The 24,437-nt window shown below is 38.3% G+C and overlaps 1 protein-coding gene across 7 annotated transcripts in view; it reads right to left on the minus strand.

The window, feature by feature from the left end:
* zfhx4 (zinc finger homeobox 4) overlaps nt 1-24,437 on the minus strand; it is a 349,013-nt gene that overhangs the window by 311,080 nt on the left and 13,496 nt on the right. For 6 of the 7 annotated variants that reach the window (XM_072467522.1, XM_072467521.1, XM_072467520.1 and 3 more), the window contains exons 2-3: nt 10,382-12,999; nt 7,913-8,415 (exon numbers count right to left, since the gene is read on the minus strand). In XM_072467522.1, the coding sequence (XP_072323623.1) occupies nt 7,913-8,415; nt 10,382-12,953 (3,075 nt within the window). In that variant the 5' untranslated portion in view covers nt 12,954-12,999. Of the gene's footprint in view, nt 1-7,912; nt 8,416-10,381; nt 13,000-13,373; nt 13,501-24,437 lie in introns of those variants that run through there. The other variant, XM_072467524.1, reaches the window with a different exon arrangement.

Raw genomic sequence — 24,437 nt, forward strand, 5'->3', positions numbered from 1 at the left:
CCCTTTCTTCCCGACAGCTTTCTTCGGATTTTTACACATTCCCCTCCCTCCTTGTGTCTTCCTGCACCTGCTCGTTTAAAAATTGCCCCTGGGACCAGGCTGTCTTCCTGCACCTGCTTGTTTAAAAATTGCCCCTGGAACCAGGCATTAAGTTCCAAAATATCAAGCCTCGAGCAGGAGCCACCCAACGTGAAAGTTCCACCCACAAGCTGTCACCGGAAGTCCTTTGGAAATCTGTTCCTTCTACGAAAGTGGAAAACCTCATATTTTGCCACATTTTTTCCATTTGCCAGGTTCTTGCCCACTCACTAAATCTGTCCAAATCCTCCCATAGTCGCTTTACATCTTCCTCACAATACACATTCCCATGTATCATCTGCAAACTTGGAAATATTACATTTGGTTCCCACATCCAAATCATTGATATAAATTGTGAACAGCTGGGGCCCCAAGTACTGATCCTTGCAGTATCCCACTAACCATGGCCTACCAATGCAGGAATGACCTGTTTATTCCTATTCTAGGCACACAGCAATGTGGTTGACTCTCTGAAGTGGCCTAGCAAACTATTCAGTTGTGGCAATTATGGATGGGCAATAAATGTTGGCCTTGTCAGAAATACTGACATCCCATGAAAGAACATACATTTAAAAGTTCTTCCAATGCAAATCAGTAATAAAGCAAATAGAATGTTGAACGACATCACCTAATCATGAATTATATAAGATAATAATCAAACTTAATACTGTTGTCAGGCTGCAACTTGACTACAAAGTCCCATTCTAGTGACCAAAACACAGATTGGCCTTTACATCTTTCAATGCTGTCCCTGCCACAATATCCGAACTGAAGTAAAACAAGCAATTCACTTGAACCTACCCAGTCATAACATAACCAGTATTGCTAATCAATAAAATGCAATTTGATCACAGAAACAAAGATTGTTCTCAAACGGAATTTAATTTGCCCTTGCTTTTAAACGATAGATTTTATTTTTAGTTTTTTTTTTAAAATCAACACTACAAGCAAGTCGAATACTTAAGAATCTCATGGAACCCACCAGATAAGGCAGCTACTGTAAAAGACAGAAGCACATCTCAGATGTACCTTGTCAATAACTAGAGACATTTTAAATTCTGCAAAAAATGTATCCCAGTGCACTGTATCACCATATCATGTGGCTTTGGATAGCAGACTTTCTGATTCAACATTTATGTCCGTTTTATGATTTACTGGTTGCTGCTCTAAATAGTCTACATGTACTTTTTTTTTAAATCAAAGAACAGGTGCAATACACCAAGTCAATATGTGACTAAAGCAGGGCATGTGTCAATATACAATACACATAAAATCTCTCTGTATTGGGTTCAGAAAGTCTTACGTGCAAGTAATTTTGTTTAATTGTACTGTAACTCAGAACCACTAGAATTTTTCCATTTGCTCTGAAAGAACCCATTCAAGAAATGTTTCAGCTGTAGCCTGAACACTGGCATGTGTGCAATTTAATAAGAACTTGAAAATGCAGCTGAACTGTCCATTCTTAGCTGTGACTCACAACTCCTATCTCGTCTCCATTCTTTGACCCAGCTGACAATGATGATCAATTCAGGATTGGTAGGACTCAACTTAGAAACTTGGTTCAAAAGTGTTACGTAGCAATATACCTGCTCTCAAAATCCTCTCATTGTTAACCAGCAGCTCGGCTGCTTGCAAAAGTGAACCAATTCATCTAACAAGAATGCCTGTCCAGGCCTGAGGTGCAAGAAGTTGCTTTGACGCAGGAGTCACAGATCGTTTGGTTTCCATGAAACTCTGATTTTGTGATTGCATTGTGAAATAAAGTTGGCTGGGTATTCATCTTCCTCTCCACCTTAAAGTTGTTAAGTATTTTCAAAAGTACACAGAGTACTCTTTTAAGTTTCATTTTGTAAACCACTGTACAGTAAAAGTGTTTGAGTCAATCAATGGTTGGCAGACAGTTCTACCGCATAGACAATGTTGCTATCAGTCAGACTGATATTTGCACCTCATACACTAGTTTTACATTCCGACTGTTAATTTGGATTGAATTCAGTCCGAGCCAACCTACTGAAATAAATGAACAATAAAAAAGCATCTCCCTGCCCCCACCAAATTCAAATGTTCTGTGTCTCTGCATAGTTGCTAATGCACATTCTTGCACAATAAGCATAGTTTAGGGAGCTACAACCTTGGTGGCACATTTTCCAACAAGATGCCAGTCTGAGTCACTAGTGCAAACCACCTCACAACAGTAACTATTTGGCTTCAGCGGCAGTGAAACTACTAAAATGGCCTTCTGGTGTTCTCACTGCAGCGGGCCAATTTACAAAACACAGCTCATCTGCAGAACCAGTTACTGTAATACTTTAAAGACTATTTCTTTAATGAATGGATGTGACATAAGCAGGGTATTTCAATAGACTTTGAAAGTTATCTGTCCAGCCAGTCACTTTAGATGTGTTCTTAGGCCCAAATAGGCTCTCGGGTATTTACAGCCTGACGGCTAAATGGGCTAATTGTTTCCAAAAATGCTCTGAAAAACTCCGAAACAAACTGTAAACTATTTTGCCTCTGAGCTTCAAAGTATCAAATAACCTATTGCAGCTATGAAACCAACCCTATCGGGCTGTGGCTTAACGACTGAAAAACACCCAATTCCATTTCCTATACGCTTTAAATGCTTTTTGTTGTCAGGGAGCTGATTTTCAAATGGTTTGGAACAAGTTTTCCCATAGTCCATCTATGACCTAGTCATCAACATAGTGCTGAGGAATTCTGAAATGTGTGCCAATTAGCCCCAGATTGTGATGTATAATTTTCTCTTTGTCATTCTGAAGTTGCCGTAGATGCATTACCGCACACCTGTAGTTTGGTTAAAACACTGCAGAGTTTTTGATAGAGTATGACTTTGATAATCATGCCATGATGTTCAACGGAAACACATGCATGCATGTACACACAAACTGGCACGCATGCACCCATGAAAATGGAGTTAACAGGAAACAGGTGGCTAGTGGTATGGTTTCCCTACCCCCATCCAGATCATGACTAAAACAGATTCTCCACCTGTAGCGTGGTAAAGCCTTTTGATTTATTTAAATTGAAATGGTATTCTTAAGATATAACAATGTAGTTGTTGTTTTCTTATTTCATTGGTTACATATTTACTGCTTTATAATTATTGCCAGAAGTGCCAGTGGTATACATTAATTTTCATTGCATTATTAGTTTGTGGATACTTTTAATCCAAGCAATTCAGAGACATTAAAATATCCACAAAAATAATGCGTTTTCCTTTATAGAGTGCATTCTCATTGACAAAGTTCATATCTGAATTCTCGGTGCACATTCTATATTCCTGTGTCTACTTCACTTTAGATAATATCTTTCCTATAATGTGAAATTCACAGATCGCAATTTTCATCAAGTAATGCTGCATTGATAAAAGAAAACAATAGATTAAAGGCATTATTGTGCCATGCTATATTACTAACAAGTAGGCGTGAATTCTGCCTGTGATTCCCTACACAGTAAATTACCAGCTTTGACTGAGATATCGAGACACATAACAGAAAACATGCGCTTACCACAGGAAATGAAAATCAACTAGTCTACACTCAGCATAACAAAGGTGCATTAGCAGCAGATAGAAAGATGATTGTTAGTAAGCCCTTTTACCTGATGCGAGACATGGGGGGGTTCAGAAGACTATAAACAGGTGATCAAAATAAAATGTCAAAGAGGAAATGGGTAGAGAAACATTTCTAGTGAATTTACACTGTTCCTGAAGGCACTGACTGTTGGGACCCCAAAGTGTGTGCACCAGTGCATTTTGTTTTTAAAATCAGCAGCGGATATTGAGGTGAATGATTGTGAAGAGATGGGACTCTTAATTAACATATTTAAATCAGGCTCCCACAGTCCAATTCGAAAATACTCACGGGGTGTGCCTCGGAAAAAATTCACTCAGAGTGTTATCTAAAGAGTAACCATTGTGGAATTTGAAAAGGGAAATCCTTAGGCAGCATCCAAGGGTAAATCGTTCTGGTGTGTGTCTAAAGGGAAATGGCTCCATTGTACCAAAAAGGAAATCATCATAGTGTATCTTAATGAAAAATCCTTGGTGTGTTGAAGCGTGCTTGATGAATTCTTTTTGAGGGGGCATGTGTATGAGAAATCTTTGGGAAAATATAGAAAATAAAATACCCCAGATTGTGTCCAGCAGTATCTTGTCACGCAGCCTGTCTGGAAGGTTGCTAATAGTACATTTATGGTATGTACCTGATTTTAGTGGCAGGGAATTCTTCCAACCAATATTATGGATTGCCACAAAGTTGACTTTCTTTTTTTATAGACCAGTCAAGGGTTGTCTATTTGTTTTAATGGAATCATCCTGGTGTATTTGATTGCATCGATAGCATAAGTCAACATACACTGATTTGACAAGAAAACAATTACACCTATTTGCTTTCAAAGAAATTAACCACACAATTCTTAATGAGGAAATCCGTGCAGTGCAGAATCCCTGTGAATTAATATTGAGGGAAGCCTATAGTGCAATGTGTCTTTTGAATTCTGTTGAGAGGGTTTCAAGGGAATCCTTGTGGGATATGTTAGGTTATTTTTGCATTATTCCCGACTGGGATGCTATCAGCATCCGTCTGGCGAATGTTACAAAAATTCAGAAAATCTAGACACATTTACCTTCATGACTGAGATTATGACAGAATGGGGAAATTTGACTCTGTTGATAGTGTAAGATGAGTAATATTGATTGAGTCGGTCAGTCAGGTGAATGGAAATATGGAAAGATAGTTAATGCGGCATTGAATTGATATTGTCCATTCTGCAATATCACCCAAAAGGTGAAAATTATCCCTCTGTGTCTAAGGGAATCATTGAAAAACATGTGACGAGAAATCATGTTGGGGGACCCTGTCAGACTGTGTTATTATGAAATCCTCATAAAAGTTGCCTGAGAGGATTCTTAAACAACATATATAAAGAAAATCTTAAAGATTACACTTCATAAAATTGGAACTAATTGTGTTTGGGAGGCATCTTAATTGAGAGTCTTTAGTGAGCAGCCTCTTGATGATATCCACAAATGCCTGTCTTATTGTTTGCTGTTTGGTTAGTGTCTTTAAAAGGGAAATAGAGTTACATTGTTTTCCTTTCAACCCAATATTTGGTGACTTTTGCAATAAACACAACCAATCTCAGCAGGTTGATTGCATTAAAAAGAGAAAAATAGCATCCGACTGGTCCATTAAAAAGACTGCAAAGATACCATGTCAGTATTGCATGTCTGCTCCCACTCAGTATAAATGTTCTGAACTCCATAGAACAACCCTTTTAAAGAGTTGTAAGTGTATTAAAGTAGAAGACGATGACTGTGGGACAATGGGAGTGGGGAGTAAATACTTTAGACAAGCCAAATTTCCCTACAGTATTGTGTTCTGGTAAAACTTAAGGTCCTTTCCTTGGCTTTTATTACCCATATTTTACCCAGATGATTATTTTGAACTGCCGCTGATTTTGATGTTTCTGCTGAGAATTAAAAGAAACAGTTGTGAAGAATTCCACTTTCTGCTTCAACCAAGTCCCACGAGCCCTGCTTAAAACCTAATACCATAATACCAGTCTACTGTGGCTACAAAACTTTTAAAAAAAAATCATATGTCATGTAATTGGCATGACAGTTATGCCTTCTGGGGTCAGCTTGTCAAGATTCTTCCATCCACATAGCTAGTAAAATAAGAGCAGAATCAATAAAATGGAAGAGATATTTGCAGCTGTTGTGTGTCAATAAACCTGTAATAACTCTTTAGGCTGTGTTGACCGGACATGATTCTAAAGTGTCCTCAACAACATTAGAAATGCTGGTTTTTGAAACTGTAAAATGGATCTTCGGGGAACCCATTCTTACTAAAGAAAAGCTTTGGTCATGATCAGTTAGATCTTCTTGCTGTATTTGACATTATTATAAATTATTTTCACAATTTTGTAACCTTGTTACTTCACTAATTAAAAATAGAAATCTGTCCCCAGCTTCACAGCAAACAAATACTCAAAATGTTCCAGTTGAATATTAAGTAACTCTTGCTAATAGTAGGTGCCCTTTGTGAAGATCTGAAGAAAATTGTGTAATTACTGTATATTCTCTGCAAGTCAAAGATGATTAATGTTGGCAAGTGTCGAATATTTCTGAATTTTTCTGAAGTCTGTGACACCAAAATAACTTCTCAAAGTAAGTCCAAATGTTGTCAATCATTCGGTTCAGTTTGGATTTATTGTAAATCTAGACAACTTATTCAATGCTTTGGTGAAAATACATCTATATTTCCCAGGAAGCAAATATTTGAGCGCAAGTTTATTGCTAAACATACTGATTATTTTTACAATTATATTTTCCAAGCATTATGCAAGAAAGACCTAGATTGTCATATAACCAGTTCATCACCCCACTCACATCCATGAAAGCCCATCCTTACCAGTCCCTCATCAAGATTCCAAAGATCAGTGAGCATCAACAACATCACTTTGTTAACTGTGTGTTCAGTCCTCATGAAGGTTGATTCACAATGTCAAATAGGCATGTTGAAACAGCTATGGCTTTCAAGTTTTTAATCATTTCATGATTCTTTGGTGAGACTTGTTAATGTCTGCATTCCAAAGAGCTAGTTTTCTGCATAATTATTAATGTCTTAAGTTTAAGAGTCCAAAAAGCTGCAAGACTTCAGCCACACCTACTAAGTGCTCCTTTTTTGAAGTATAATTAGGACTGTCCATCACACCAGCAACACACTAATTCATCAATCCAACTGTTTGCCAAACAGAGGGACAAACAGAATTTTGCGCACAGCTGTTTCCCCATCCTTAGTTCACTGGTTTGAAAATAAAATGTTCTGCATCTCTATAATGTCTTGTTGTGAGAATATAACATCTCATGGGTTATAAGCTTGATAATCAATCAACAACTTATCAAGTTATTACGGTTGTTATCCTGGTTTAGTTCAGTTGGTGACACAGCTGGTTCGCGATGCAGAGTGAGGCCACAGCAATTCCCGCACCGGCTAAGGTTATTCATGAAGGCCCGCCTTCTCAACCTTGCCCCTCGCCTGAGGTGTGATGATCCTCAAGTTAAATCACCACCAGTCTGCTCTCCCCCTTAAAGAGGAAAGCAGCCTATGGTTACCTCGGTCTATGGCGACTTTACCTTGCCTATCAATAACAATAAATTGAACTCGCTGAATATAGACCACCCCTCTCTCACTCAAGGGTCAATTATTTGATGTCTTAATATAATGGATTAACAGGAAGCCACCTTTCACTACTTTAGTGTGTCGTATGTATTGCACTAAAGATGGTAAATGAATACCTGCTCAACTCCTCATTGTTAAGCATATTATTTTCACTGTATTTGAGGTCCATTTTTTTGCCTTTTCAAAACTGTTAATCTGTTGCATACTCATTGATGTACATAGGTGAATTATTGATTTATGGAAAACAGAATCACATACCAACGATTTCCTCAAATACTGATTAATCAGCACGTTGGTGGCTGTCCAATAACTAACATTTACCAAATCAATTAAAATTACATGGTCTTGGAGATGGTATCCTAACTTTACAATTTATTTAGGTTCTAATTCAAATGATGCCATATATTTTCAACAAATTAGTTCTATATTGTTTCTATTCTACATCAGTTTGAATTTTAAAGTTAAAGATGTAATAATCTGTGCTTTTTAGATGCTTTAATTTGTCTGCATAATTATTTTCAATTCTGCTGTATAGGAATACAGCCTACTTCAATGTACCACAAAATATTGTCTCTTCATGATTTACATATTATGTACATGTAAATTGTCAGATCTCACTTTCTTACCTTGTATAGCTTGACTGCTGCTTCATGCCTGTGGTTGGTACTATGAAGGCGCAACTTATCCACACTGTTAGTATAATAGTCACAGGCATTGCATTTCAGATGCACTGGATTCCCAATAGCTACACATTTGAGCCTCCACTCATTAGGTTTGCCCCCTTCTCTGATGTGAGCCACCAGCTGATATTTCTGCATGTGTTTGTCTGTTTTACAATGGAGCTGAAAGTTGGCCTTCAGCTGAGTGTTGTAGTTGCAGAGCTTACATTGATAGATGTCGCCAATCACAGCCTTCCACTCCTCTTCAGGGAGTGAACGTTCACTGCTCACATGCAGGCTCAGAGCCTCCAGGCTGTCGGTGGTAAATTTGTTGCAGACAGCACACTGAAACAGCTTCAATGAGGGGTCATTGATGTAAGGTGAAATCTCTCCAGCAGTAAGGAAGGACAGGTCATCACCCATGAGCTGACCACTTGTAAGCCTCATTTCGGGTGGCAGCTCACTATTAACTGTGAAGAGAAAAATCAAGAAGGAACAGTTTGCAATTAGAAAAGGAAAGTATCCACCATGAAAAGAAGGACTTGCATTTATGTAGTGCCTTTCACAACCAATAGGTGTCTTAAAGTGTTTTACAGCCAATGAAGTACTTTGGAAATGTAGTCACTCTTGTAACATAAGACAAGGGGGACATGAAGTAGGAACACACAGAGGAATTAATAAAATAAAGCCTTGGGGAGCAGTTTACTTTCTCTGGAGCTTTGAACTATAAAACACTGTACGAGAATTGAATCAGGATCAATTACAATCATCCCTTTCAACTTTTAAATTCTCTCACCAGATAGCTTGAATTATTCCTATTGGACATGATTTCATCCCTGAATTTGTATTTTTAAAGGCATGAAAGTTGATCGTTGTTAAAACAAACCTTCAGTATATGAAATGTAATGAATGAAATGAAGTGTCCCAATTTACTTTCACTTAGCAAATTCAAATTGCAGTAGGACCTTTAGGACCAGAAAATTCCTAGGGTTTGCTCCCACTCTTTTAATGTTGTTTCACTGGAAATGGGCCAGAAATACACAATGTTGGCAGAGCTAGAGCAGTTCCAAGGAATTTCCTGGTCTATGAATACCAAGATACTTCTATCTGAAAAATGTAAATTTTAATAACAAAGAAGTAACGTTTGCCACATAAGTGTTAGTGTTAAACCCAATTTTACAGCAACATAGATTTATCGAAATTGTTAACAGCCTGGCATAAACTCTGTAGGCCATAGTAGAAAGTGTTAAATGAATAATCGTGACTTGCATAGTAATGTCTTCTGGACTATCTTCTCTGTTTAATTGTGGGGGCACAGTAGCATGGCTACCTCACACGCCAGAGACCATGGTTCAATTCCGGCCTTGGGTCACTTGTGTGCAGTTTGCACGTTCTCCAGTGTCCCCTCCAGGTGCTCCAGTTTCCTCCCACAATCCAAAGATATGTAGGTTAGGTTGATTGGCCATGATAAATTGCACCATTGTGTTCAGGGATGTGCAGGTTAGGTTATGGAGTTACGGGGACAGGGTGGGGTGGACATGGGTAGATTACTCATTTCAAGGGTCAGTGCAGAACGGGCCAAATGGCCTTCTTCTGCACTGTAGTGATTCTATGATACTATTAATGGGAACTACTGGATCATCAGAACTTCACTGATTGCACAGATATATCTTTGTGAGTTTTCACTCTGAACCCAACTTAGTGAACATGCACTAAGGGCCTTTACTTTGGGGGGAAAAAAAATGTATAGAAGATTATATTGCATAAATGCCTACTAGGCAAGATTCAGATTTCAGTGAAAGGATATGAAAACACATTATATTGGTCAATACTGTATGCCAAGACAATCATTTAACTCTGGATACTTTAGCTCATTGGAATTGCTGAATGTCTAATTAAATGTCAAATATAACCAACATGAAAATCAAAATATTTTTTCATCCATGAGGACATGATATTTGAAATTAAAAACTTTTTGATTAAGGATTATTTTTATTTTATTCAGTGGTTAGCACTGCTGCCTCACAGCACCAGGGACCTGCGTTCAGCTCTAGCCTCGTCTGTGTGGAGTTTGCATATTCCCCCCGTGTCTCCGGTTTCCTCGCACAGTCCAAATATGTCCAGGTTAGGTGGATTGGCTATGCTAAATTGCCCCTTAGTGTCTACAAGATTAGGTGAGATTATGGGGATAGGGCAGGGATGTGGGCCTAGATAGGGTGCTAATTCAGAGGGTCGGAGCAGACTTGATGGGCCAAATGGTCATTTACTGTAGGAATTCTATAATAACCTTAATGGAAAGTCTCAGAAAATAATTTATTCAAGTGCATAAAAAAGGGTGCATGGTTCAGAAAATAAACCGGCAATTTGGACCATAACAAGTTAAAGCTGTGAAATTGCAATTATAAATGAGAGAACAAAATGTTAATAGTCACTGACCTAGTCCTGGTGCTACAGCTGCAGCTGTTGCAGGGTCAAGCTGGAATGGACTCAACATGAACTGCGGGTCAGCCGGATTTTCCAGTTTCAGGCCTGTCAAGCCTATGTTTTGGGCCAAGTAGTACTGGTAAAGCTCGGCCTCAGCAGGTGCCAGACCCAACTGCAGGCTGTGCTGGATTTGTTTCATGTTCTGCTGCAGCAGCATCATGTTGTGCATGTGCTTTTCGCTCGTCATATGGATACGAAGGTTTCTTGCCACATTGGTTTCATAATCACACACCTCACACCGCCAAGTCGGCTTTTGTTTTAGTTTGGATGGGGATGGTGTCCCACAGCTACTAGATGTAGGTCCTGGAGCACTATGCACAAACACTTGCTCTCCGCTGCCATTCTGAAGGTTTTGAACATTGTTTAGGTGCTTGTCTGACTGCATATGAATACTGAGGTTGCCTTTGGTAGTTGTAGAGTAGTTACAAACCTCACAGCGGAAGGGTTTATAGCCACAAGTGTAACTCTCACCCCTGGCTAACCTAGGGTGAGGTTGTCCAGTCTTACAATAAACACAAGAGCTGCCAGGCTCGGGGTGTTTTTCCTTCATATGTGCCTCAAGGGTCTGTTGATACTTGTAGTGCCAGTTGCATTTGGGACATTTCAACGTCTTGCATGAGTTCCGTGAATGCATCATGGTCATATGGCCACCTAAAGAGCGTGATGACCCAAGGACCGTGTCACATTTGGGACACTCAATAATACTTCCTGGTGGACTTTCACTTGCCCCTAGTGCGTAGGGATTACAGCTGTGCTGGTGGTGAGAACCAGGACTATCATCATCTCTGTGGATCGAGTCATTTGGTTGAAGGGTTGTGGCATAATCTTTACTGGCACCTGCAAAGTCCTTGCCACTAATGCTATAGCTATTGTCACTGCAACCATCCCCAAGTGCAGCACTTTGTTTTGCCTTATCTAGATCATCATAAACAGTCAGAGAGGAAGAAGAGGTACCCTTTTCATTTAGATTTAGCACACTGGGCATTAAAGGAGACATAGAAATGCTTTGGTTTGAGATAGGGAAATCTTTGCTACCATTACGGTTCACTAATCCACTTGACAACAATGTCTCATCATCATAAAATTCATTCGAACATGCGTCATCTTCTTCATCATCATCTGTTGGCTCGACAGGTTCACTTTTGATTTGGAATTCTCCATCTGGATGCAAGACAACTGTTTCTTTCAGTCTTTCACAGTTACTCTCTTGGTCCTTGCTCCCTGACAACTTGTTTAACCCAGATGATGAGTGACTGAGGGAAGCTGAGGTAATTGGGGTGTTCAGAGCTGAACTAGAGAGCCCCCCGAGGTTTGCTTCAGCTTTGTGCACTAAGGTGTTCCCTAGTGACGGATCTGATGAACCAACAATGCTTGCACTTCCTTTCAAGAATGCAAAGCTCGCCTGAAAAGAATCACCGTTTTCAACATGAAATGCACTCCACAAACCACGGTAGGTTGGATCGGGACCTACAAGGTTCGCACTAGAAAACCGAGGATGAATAGAATTTGAATTTTTTGGTTCCAGAAAGCTTATTAGAGGTTCCTTGTCTTTACCTATCCCCTGTATGATGGCAGAGATATATTTATTATTTAGGAGCTTTTGCTCCTCTTCATTGAGGCCCATCCGATGATCATGAACAGCATGGGTTACAAATGACTTTACATAGCCAAAAGACAACTTGCACAAGAAACACATCAAAATAGGTTTCCTTTTCCCATCGCTAACACAACCATCAAATTTAGACAAGTCCACATTGTTAGGAACATCTTTGGACACGCAGGAGTTTTTGGCCAAACCATCACTGCTGAGATAATCTTTCTCGCTACTGTGCCGGACATCGTAGACACGAAAACTGTGCAAGACAGGACCGACTCCTGCAAATGCTGAGGTATTTGGGAAAGCCTGTTCGGCAGGATATCGATTCCCGAGGGATGAAGCAATATGAAAAGTGTTGATGACTTGCGGGTAGAACGACAAAGAAGTTGCTTTCTCATTCTTTTCCCCAGCTGCTGCGAGTGAGTTCAGAAAAATTGCAGAGGAAAAGAGCTTACTGTTCAATTCTGGCTGCGCGTTCTTCCCACTGTCTTTGGAGTCCTCTATTATAAATGCCGACCCATCAGGCTGGTAAACTATCTCCCCTGTCAGATTCTCCACATCACTATCCTCCAATTCACTTATCTCACTGTCATTGTCATCCTTCAGAAGAGGAAGGCGGGCATTCGGGCAGTGATGCTCCATGTATTTCTGTAAACTTGAAAAAGAAGTGGCACATTCGTTGCAGGGAATCTCTTTTGCTGAGGTAACCTGAGTGGTGGCAGCATTCTCCACACTGAAATCCAACAAGCTTTTGCTTCTGTGCTCATCTGTTCTCAGGTTGTCATCCGTAGTACTGTTTTTCCTGTCAGGCTCCATCCCCGCAACTTTCTCTGGCACCTCATTATCAAGTTGTGTCGTTCCGCATAGCTTTGATGTGTTATGCCCATTTTCCTGCCTAGCGATAGTAGGGGAGTCACAGGTTTCCATGGCAATTTCTACATGGGGATCTCATTTCATCCAGCCTGTCAGGGACCTGAATAAACCAAAAATAAGTTGAGAAGCCATTTTATTAAATAATAATACTATTCTCTAATAGCTCATCTTTAGTTTATAAATTGTGGAAATGTAATGCCTGGTATGAAGTGGACTTTGTTATAAATTTAAACATTGATTTAACATGCTACAAATGTGATAATTCAAAAATTGTTACATTATTTCTCTTCATAAAGTATATGCACAGCATTAATTTATTGATATATTGTAATCCAAATTCAAGTTATATTTCTTCAATATAAAACTTTTAATTAACTAGTCTATCATACACAAAAAAACAATTTCCTATGAAATCGTACTGTCACAGTACTGATGCATTTGTAATGATCTGGAGCCTCAGCAGTAATCACTCACATAAATAATATGGCAGCACATCCAAAATACTTCACTCTTCTGCACAAGCAGCTCCAGAATAAAACAAGCAGCTCCAGAATAAAACGAAAGTCACAATCTTCAGTCTCCCAACCGGGGGAAAGGTATATTTCGAATATTATGAAAGCTCAAAAGCCACCAATAATATTGATTTTCACTTTAGAATTCTCACAAGAGATATTTGATCATAATTGGAAAATGCAAGCTAATACTCTCACCATTCGTCTCAAATTTTTCTTGAATGCTAATCAACTCCTTTGCAAAGTATAGTCTTGACAATATTTTCCTTTTAAATGCACACAAAAAAACACCTAGGAGGTGATAGTTTACCTCTTTCATTAAATCTTTTCAAAAGGCCTTCAGATTATAAAGTTTGCTGCTGGCTCTTTTTTTTTTACACTTGGCATATTTCGCTCAATAAATCCAATAGCATGAGAGAAAAGAAAGCAAATTATTATAGTGCCAACAAAAAAAAAGATTGAGCTCTTCTTTGCTTCTCATCTGACCAAGTAAATCAGCTTACTTCAAATCTTCCTTTTGAGAGAGCCCTCAGCAGGTATCTAACAAGCCCTGATTAAGCACCAATCAGGATTCTTCCTCACGCTTCAGCTACTTCAATAGGCATAGAAACAGAAATTAATATTTAGTGCATCCAGTCCTACCATCCTTGGGGAAAATTAGACTCAGTCAAATTTTTTCACTGCAAATCGTAATGAACACCATTTCAAATACAATTTTGATGTTGTCAGTCCTAGTGTGTTGCCCATCTCTCAGCTACTACCTCACTCAACTTCTCTGCTATCTTTAACAAATCATATGAAACCCCGATGATGAAAATCCTTCAATCATTTCTCAAGGCAAGCACCACAGCCCATATATTCCCTTCAGTGGAAACACAAATGCAGTTTGTAAAGGACATATCATTATTTCACAGCAGGGTGCAGCACAGGAGGAAAGTTAAGGTGAAAACTCTGCTATCCTTCGCCTCATTGCTCACTGGACTGCAACTACTGTATTAATGACTTGCATAGATCCGGAGTATCTCTGGTCCTTGCAGATCTCTCAGTTTACAGAATGATGGCACTATACACAACAGCAGGGTGGTCAGCCACTTCAGTGCTCACTTTCAATGCATAACAAAGGCTTTGAGCAAGAGAAAAGACAGCTCACTGTACACCTTCAGGGGCCTATATAGTAAGGTTCTCAAAATTAAGAAAATTGCCATGTGTGCAGTGTCAGTAAGATAACATAATTTCACACTACATAATTGTGAATAAAAAATGCTCACTGCTGTTGAACACTTGGAGAGCAGAGAGCATTCTGTGTTGTATGCATAATGCCCGAGTATGCAGCAATTTAGGGGATTAATTTAAAACAACTTCTGACTAAATAAGGCTTGGGGGATGCACTCTGCTATTAAGTATTGAAGAATAGCTGCTTAAATTTTTTGCTCTAATCAAATCTAATCTCTTCAGCTAAGTCAAAGAGGGAAACGATCAGTTTAAGAGACATCAGAAGATTTACACAGATTGAAAATGAATTAAAATTAGTTTTGCGGTCTGAGATGGGCTAAAATGACAGTCTAATTGCCTCTGAATTGAATATCATAAAGCTTAGCATGTAATTTTAATCATTGATGAGCTCCAGGTTAATTATGCTCATGGCTTGCATGCAGCGTTAAAAAAAAAGCATCTCTGAAATGAGCCTCAACACAAAGACCATGAAAAACTAATAATTTTCTAATTAGTTCACACAGGCACATTTACCTCTGCATTTGTCAATTTAACACCAACAATATTTGCATCGGAAATTAGGCTATAGTTTTGTACTCCTAACAGTCATAAGACGTGGCAACAGAACACACCAGGCAGCTTTGAATACCCAGAGTACACCCAGGAGTTCACAACTATAACAGGGCTAATTTTAATTCACATTCAGTAACTCTGGACAAATATAAAATGAGCTGTGGTGTATTCTCTTGCCATTTCCAGCACAAATCAGCCTTACGATACTTTTATTTGTTGAGCAGACAGGCCCAGACTTGACTATCTACTCTTGTTAGCACATAGTGTACATACACCAATATCCACCAACACTGAATAATTTACACCGGAAATAAGCTTGAAACATGTGGTACTATGTAGAGGACTCCCATTTCATTTCATCATCTGAAAAATCAGACATTGATAAATGACATGTCTTCACCACTTTGTAAATGGTTCTACCTATAGCACCAGAAAGATGCAATGCAGTATATATTAAAAACATTATATAAGCACACAGATAAAACAATTCAATTAAGACAATTATAGAAGAGGGAAATCTGCAATGATGAAGCAAGACGAAATACAGCAGATTGTGATTTGTAATGCGGCATTTCTCAACACTTCAAGCACTAAATGACTCTGTGGGGAATATCTCCATCCTTCTGGGCAATACACAGTGAATCATTATAAACTGATAAATTATAAAATATGCTATATACATCTGAACACTGATCCCGATACCTGCTGTTTGGACATACATGGTTTTCGCAGACAAACCAAATCAAAGCCCTCAGTTCTCCTTCAGACGCTACATAAGAAAGCTTTAACATCTAAAAGCTTTAACAAGCATGCTTTGGTGTTTTGCAAATATCTACAACATATTTTCCAATAATTTAGATAAATGTTTTGGTTTTTTTGCAAACTATTTTATGTTAAGCTATGATCCTAAAGCTATGGAACAATTTTCTCTTGGTACATGTCTATTCGGTTTATTGTTGTTTGTACAAAATCAACATTTTAAATACAAACAACAGAGTTTTATATCGGATTGAATTGCTAACTTCTCTTTTCCTCCTTCAGCAAATACAGGTTGAATGGCTACGAACAAAATAATCAATACTCCTACACTAAGATTAACTGACAAAAAGTGTACATGTTAAACAATAGGGCAATGCCTCTGCACTGAATGAATGTTCAGTTCCCATTGGAACAAAGAACTAGAATCACAAATGCCAATTATACCTCTGTTTTTTAATTGAGATTGTCCCAGCCTTCTTCTCCGCTCCAGTGAGACAGTGTTTTGAGAAGTGATTAAAAAGAACGTGATCTGATCAAGAGGAGCGAATAATGGCAAAGGAATGCTAGGTTTGCCACACTGTTAAGTGCTGAGAAAAAAAAAAGACCAATAGGGTTCTTGGCTCTTTTGTTTTTCCATCTGCTGTTTAGTTCTCCTTTTCAAGTTGAATTCTTTATTTGCAGTGTTCGAGGCAGGTTAAAAGCTGTCCACATAAAACACTAGTTCAACCCACACAAAGTTAGAACTTACATAACTCTCTTAAAAACAAATACAATTATACCAGAATTATATCAAGTTTTCTAAAGGTCATCACTGTCTCTGCAGTGGCCTTTTTCTCCACACCAAATCCTCTATCAATATGTCATACTGAGTTAGGCAAAGACAAAGGAGAGGATCAGTGCGAAAACTGCACATATATCTAATCCTGACAAAGGATTGAATGGACCTTCACAAGTGTAATTATACTTGTTTATTTGTTGCCACATACAAACGACTGATGAAAAATCCATCAAAGCAGGATTATACAGGCACCAAGTGCCCCTCTACTTACTAAATCCATTTAGATTTAGTACTATTTTATTCAAATACAAAAACAAACAAAAAATTGATGAAATAAACTTTTGATTTGAATCTTTGACAGTTTTCTTGCACATTATGCAATAATTTTAAATATATTTGCAACCTATACTACGCTATACCTCCTTGAATCCATGAGTAGAAGCTGTGGTACGTAGTAGCAGGGTGTGGTAGATGCTTTTCAAGCCATGGATTGTGTAAAATTAAACATTCTTTTTACTGTACTTGTCCTTGATAAGCCTTAAATGCAGGTACTATATATTGCACAAAAAGGCAATAATTATGTTAGATTACTTCAGGTTTCCTAGCTCAAGTAATGTGGCTCCGGCCAACAATTATGAACTAATCTTTAGCCGAGCAAATGTTCCTTTATCGCCTCAGTGTATTGGCCATCTTTCAGAACATTTAAAGTTACTCAGAAGAAACTCACAGCCTCATGTACTTTGTTACTCTTTATCTGATACTGTTTGTTGGTGATATAGCCCTGTTGCACACTTGCGCAAATAAAATTATATTGTAACAAGGTTGTTATGTTACTGTCATATCAAAATGTTGTTGTTAACTGGTTTCATTTTGACTAACACCGGGTTTAAAAAGTATTTGCTTGGTGAAAAAAAACACATGATAAGATGATTTTTGGGCACTAAAACCCCCAAATTTATGTAAAATTACAATAACTGAAAACAGTTTTTAGAAACTACACAACCCTTCACTTATAAGAAAGGGACAAATCAAAGTAAACCAATCTGCATAGCTAATGTCTTTGTGACCTCTCCAATTTAAAACAGAAAAGCTGTAATTTTTTTTGCTGGCAATCTGGAAACACTCTGGAGTTAATTACAGCTGATTCGAAGTGAACCGCACAAACAAAGGCCAGTCTATGTCCAGACAATTATACTGCATTAACCAGCTTAGAGCTTCCTGCTGATGTTTCAGGGCTCTTCTATTACACCCTTCTACCTTCCCAGCACGATAGAAAGTGCTCCTGCAAGGATGAATTAATGAAGAGAACTGCAAAAGAATGTGTGACGACCTCTTTTGACTTGGCAAAAAACTTTCCATCCAAGTCACTACAAAGGCAGAGAGGTAATTAAGTTTGAATAGAAGACTGAAACAAAATATACATCTGTCCTGGAAGAGGTGAGGAAATTAAATGGGAATTGACTTGAAAGTTCCAAAGATAAATAACCATAAATAAATAGATAAATAAAGGAGATGTTTGTGTGTGTTACGTTACCTGGCTAGCCAAAGTTTGCCTTTATTTTTAATCTTGTTCATGAATGCTGACATAATTTATCAAAGCAGATTTTTTTTTAAGCACTAATCAGACAACATAGGATGTATATCCAAAGATATGCAGGTTAGGTGGATTGGCCATGCTAAATTGTCCCTTAGTGTCCAAAAGATTAGGTGGGGTTACTGGGATGGGGTGAGGGAAGGTTAGGTGCGGCTAAGATAGAGTACTCTTTTGGAGAGTCGGTGCATGCTTGATGGGCTGAATAGCCTCCTTCTGCACTGTAGGGATCCTGTGGTATACAGCCTCAGCATGACAGTTTCTCTGGATTTCTGTATAATCACAGCCTTATTTTGTATGTGAAAAGTAATATTAGCTGGCTGACACTTTATTGTTTGTATCATATTGTAAAGAATATAAATGTGAACTAAATACTACATTTCTCCACAAAGCTAGCTACTTTAAAGAAAGTCTTACAAGTATGCGTAATAAAGACTTTTTTTGAATACTGTACTTAGCCCCAATGAACAAGGTCCTCCCACACCCTTTTATAATGATAGGTCATGCCACAATGCTTTGCCATTACATACCTCCTGTTATGTGACCTTACTTGCATCCTTACTGATGCTCCCCCATGTATGTAAAGCTCAGTATCTGATAGGTCAATGCTGCCCGAGCAAAACATCCTTCATTCTTATAGCAAACACAATCACTGTTATTTGTAACAAAATAGAGCAAACTGCAATTATAATTGTTCTAGCACTCACATTAACTTCACAGTCAGGTTGTACATAGACTCACGACAGAAATTATGAGAAATTTCTTCACTCAGGTTTTGTGAATTTTTAGAATTCTCTAGCTTAAAGGCTGTGGGTACTCAAGTAGATTCAAGGCTGAAATTGATAGATTTTTGGACTCTAACCAAATCAAAGGATATAGGGGTCAGTTGGGAAAATGGAGTTGCGGTCAAGGATCAGCTATATTATTAAATGGCAGAGCAGGCTTGAGGGGCTGCATGGCCTACTCCTGCTCTTATTCCTTATGCCCCAATATTTCCTCAACAAAGCTCCAATGTATCTCTTCAACAATTTATGTTGGCAGTCATTCTTTTGCAACCTGTAATGAAGTAGTAATTCTGGAGTAAGCGTCCTCAATCTGCACAAAGATAGATTTTCAGTCCGCAATAACATGGTCAGTCTAACAATTTAAAAACCTGTTTAATATATAATTTCCTAGTTTCCTTTTTATCTTCCTCCTCTTGTACTATTAAATGCTCTGACTCCACTGAACAATCCTATTAATGTTACTCAAAGAAGTTCATGGTATTGAAGCATCAGAGTATGATGCTCTGCATGAAGCCTCAGAGGATGCAGTAAAGATGATTTCAAGCAAGTTGAACATCTGACATGTAGAAATCAAAAATCAAGAGGTATCACCAATGCAAGTCTGCCTTACATTTGGAACTACAGTACTATTGTTTTAATCAGAAGTGGTTATAGATGAAACAAAATAATTTCATTGTGCCCCTATAAGCCTCATGTACATTAATCACCCTCCCTTTGTTTCGTCCATGCAAAGAAGGATTAGATTTTAAATGATGACCGCTTAATCCCTTTGATTTCCCTGTGCTAAATAAATATTAATCTACAAGTCAATCACATCTTGTATTGTAATGCAAAGTATATACAATATGAAAGTACTCAAAGGTTATGTAAATTGCAGCTGATTTTACAAGCGCCAGTCTGTTGATAACATAATTCTCCTTCCCCTTCCAGAAAAAAATGCTCCTGATCAGGATTTAATGTAGAGTTAACAGTCCAGCTTCACATATACAGCCTAACCCCAAATCCTTGCAAGTCAGGAGCAAAGATCCGTTGCATTAATCTGCACTATGAATAAACAATTATTGCACCATGTTTATTTAAGGCTCATTACTCAGAATCTGTAATTTTACCTCAACTCTTCATAAATGCATAGAGGCCATTTGGATGGTTTAAAGGATAATGTGAGCAATAATTGATGAAAACTGCTGTACCCATGCTTCTAATTTCTGCTAAGTTTTCCAGTTGCTACAGGTTTTGACATTTTCACTCAGTTATTTATGTTCAGAACAGATTCTGATATAATTATCAGGTCATTTCTGTGCAGTGATGGCTCTTCCTATTGCCACCTAGTTCAAAAGTTGTTCTGCAGCAGATTCTGCTTCAAGGCTAGTTCTACTGTAATTATCTTCATAAAATGTAATCACAGACCAGGTATCCCAGTGAGCATTCCAAAGCTATTAGCAATGTTTAAGCCTCAGATCTAGTTAAAAAAAGATAAGTATAACAGGAATGTTAGACCTGAACGAGTTTAATAACCAGGAAAAACAGTCCATTATTCAGGAGAGATTTCTTCCTGCAATTGTACCTTTAGAGCAATCTTCTGAAAATATATTCTCATCATTCCTAAATTTAAAAAGGGCGTGTGAAAAGGAGCATGAAAAAGACATTTTTTAAAAATAGTCGCAGCATTACAAATACTGCAAACTAGTCTTTATAAATTTGCTCGGGTTTTTTTTGGCCCTGTAGCAGTCTGAATGAAATGTGCGGTGTATATTTTAAAAAAACCGAAGTAGCAAATGTTCATACTTACTAATCGATCGCATATCATAATTAAATTTCAAAAGAAATTTTCAAATACGTCTAAACACTTTGTACAAATCATTTACTGATTTAATCTGGTTTTCATCTTTTCAAGGGACAACCTTATTGTTTGTCGCTGACTTTCTCCCCAGCCCTTGAAGATTATGTCTCCCTTCCCCTCATTCCAGTCACCCTCTGCTACTATTTCCCCCCAAAGTTGCTGTTATCTCTGCAAGTTTTGCTGTAAGGTTCAGCATGCTATTTGCGCACATGGAATTGCACAGTTGAACCCGACACTGCCCTCATCCAATATCCACACATGCCAATTCCAGCAAGACAGATTGAAACCTGGTTAAAAACAGGAACCCCGGCTGATTTACTCCTGAGCTCTAACCCAAGGCGTAAAGCCTTGTTGTGTCACAGCTTCGACTGCTACGCCAGCTAACTCTACACAGACCACAAGCACGGAATCCAACATCTTCCTCGTCTATTTCCTTACGCCTCAGCGACTTGCTGGCTAAAGCCGGTCACTTGGAATCTCAGTTTGGGGCTTGTCCTGGTCTCTCGCCTTAACTTTAGACGAGAGATTGGCAGAATCCCCTGGATTTCGCTGAAGGGAGAGGAAACTCCACGGAAATTGAACCTCCACGAGCCATAGTGTAAGGTGACTTCGTTTTATTATCGCCGGGCCATGATGTATCTGTAGATAATTCTGTTCCCATCTTTTGGCACCTTTCAAACACACTTTTGATGGGGCTCATTTTCTTTTATTGTACCATCCTGATGCCTTACAATCAAAACCTTTAAATAAAACGCTGCTCCAGCCACTGCAAAATGGCCAACTGGTGTTACACAGATTTTTTAAAAAGTATATTTATAAAATAGCTCAGCATAGCCGTTTCTTTAAGGTACACGACGCCCAATAGAAGTGAAAACCCGCTATTGTAACATCACACTAACCGGCAGTGTCTTGACTGGTCAGCTGAAATACACAATAATGGAAAATGTACTACCTTCCGAAGAGGCTCTTCTCGAAATGGACAACAATTATTAATTCAACTCGCTACACTTCCTCTCTGACAGTTAGGAGCAACAATAGTAAACTGCAAACTAGCCCCACATTGCACGCATAGCTAACAGAATGGAACCAGTATAACCCGACCGCCTCATTGTATATTATTCCATAATAAAATGTTATTAGTGATTTCATTAAAGTTATGTTTTATTGATATAAAGTGTCATAAGCTATTATTTCTAAACCTTTTTCGAATAGTTCGCTGGAGGGTAAGATTAGGAAGGTAATTCTATTTACAAAAGTAACATATGTCAGTCAAGATAAACAGGGTGACACAATTGACTAGCTCCAGCTGATTATTTTAACAGCAGCGTAATTCTGCACCAAGTAAAATGAATGCAGTAAACTCTGCAGGTTTATTCAATGAGTGCCGGTTCTATTAGAGCCATTAACAAGTCGGGCTGTCAGACTATAATGAAGGTAAATGATTAGTTAGTACAGCAGCTGAAGACTTCTTCAATGTAATAAGAGTTAATTAAAGTTTACCACAAGACACTACCTAAATCAAGATGTTGATTAGGTTTCAGGGTTTAGTGCAAACAGACAATTGCTGGCAGTAATTAACAAAGCAATAATATAATGAAATGGAATAATAATTGTGTGGCAGAGAAAGACTCAAAACTTTGATGTCTGACTAATTTTAAATAGGAATAACCAGAAAAATAAAAGGGAGTCACGAGAAGCATATGAAGATAGGAAAGAAATGATTATTTGAGGTTCTCAATTTTTATGAAGCTGCAATCATTTCCACAAATTAACAAATGTTAGACGAGCCTCTTCATGCATAAGTATAAGAAATTCTGATGTCAAATTTAACTGAGAATTCAAGTATTTCAGAGAAATTAGACTGGTGCTATTTGAACTCCAGTTTGACATTTTCTGAAACTGTGCCCAATGCCCAGGTTCCTCACCTGGGGGAGAAAAAGGCCAATCAAGGTGATATTTTCATATTAACAATTTAAAAATGCATTTGTATTGCTTTGATTATAAACTTGTGCTCAGAACACATCGAGATAAGACAGTTGTTTTTCTGGCTGCGCTGAAGTAGGTCTATTTATTTTTATCAAACTAAACTATTTCAGCTCAGTTTAATAAAAGGAACAATAACTCACAACACTGTGACACAATATATATGTTATAATCTTACACTCAGGACCTGGTATTTCTGCTAAATGCACTAGGTACTTCTTGTTTAACCATTTCAGTGGACTAGATTGTTATTTGGCCACTGAAGCTATGGCGACAATTATTCTTTATAAATTATCTTTTTAAAAGCCATTACAAAATCCAAGAGAAATGAAGCCTGATTCCCACCTCAAATGCTCAACAGCCTTAAAATACGTTCTTTCTACTTAATTTATTTGCACTGCTAAGGTATCACAGCCCCATCTTTATCCTTAGTATCACATTTTATCAATTTCTACCATCCAGAGGATGCACACAATAAGTTTATTAACCCTACATTTCCCCAGAGTCCCATTTGTGTTGTGTCCCTAGCACTGTACCAAAGTATCTTCTAAAGCCCTTTTGCCCCCTTTGGCACTCACAGACTCATTGGTCCTGACACTTTCACTTCATCCATGACAAATGATCTCATGACTGTGCTCAGATTGCACAAGACGACTACTTTATGCACAACTAAATCATTAGCTTCTATCAGTGCATTTTGCTCATGTGAAAGTAGATTCCAGCCTATTAGATCCCTTCTCAACATTTTCCAAGATGATTTTGAGGTTGCTTTGCTTTTTTTTTTAAAGAATCCTTCATTGGCTAATAATACTTGCACATACATGGAATAGCTGCTTAGGCTCTTGCTTTGTAGATCAGGCAGGATATGAGAAGGCTACTTAGTAAGTGCTTCTCAAGGGATTTCAGTAACTGTACTCAACCTCTGCCCTGCTGCAAACACTGTGCCAGATATCTGTCTGTTGTGTATCCTTTCTGCTCTGTTTTGTTTTGGTTGGGGGGGGGGATCAGTGGTAGAAATACACTGTCCTTGTATTACTGTACATTTTGCTGAATACTGCACACACCCCTTTGACCAATACAACTTTAATGTTATTGCCACTATTTGCATAACAAATGCCAATTAAGTGACTTGCAAGATACAGATTGAAGAGCTTTCTGATTGAAACCCATGACACATTGCTTTATTTATTCACATCGTAATGTAAAGGTGAAAGAAATCTGCAATCATTTTGTCCTAATTCATTCATTTTGAATAAAGGTATCAACAGTATCTGCTACAGGATAAAACTTCAGAGATGGAGTCACCTTCCTCCTCTCTGGAGTGCGTTCTACATTTTGGGACTCCGAAAGCAGCTCTTCAGGTGATGTTCTTATTGGCACCTGTCCCCTCTTATTGGGCCAAGGACAAAGTAGGCTGATGCATGAAGCCCAGTTCATGAATTAATCGGAGGTGAGCCAGAGAAAGTGCTCCCTGTGATTTGCCTGTTGACAGCAAGCACTTAAAC

This window comes from Scyliorhinus torazame, chromosome 11, assembly GCF_047496885.1.
Source record: "Scyliorhinus torazame isolate Kashiwa2021f chromosome 11, sScyTor2.1, whole genome shotgun sequence".
In the NCBI taxonomy this organism is placed as follows: domain Eukaryota; kingdom Metazoa; phylum Chordata; class Chondrichthyes; order Carcharhiniformes; family Scyliorhinidae; genus Scyliorhinus; species Scyliorhinus torazame.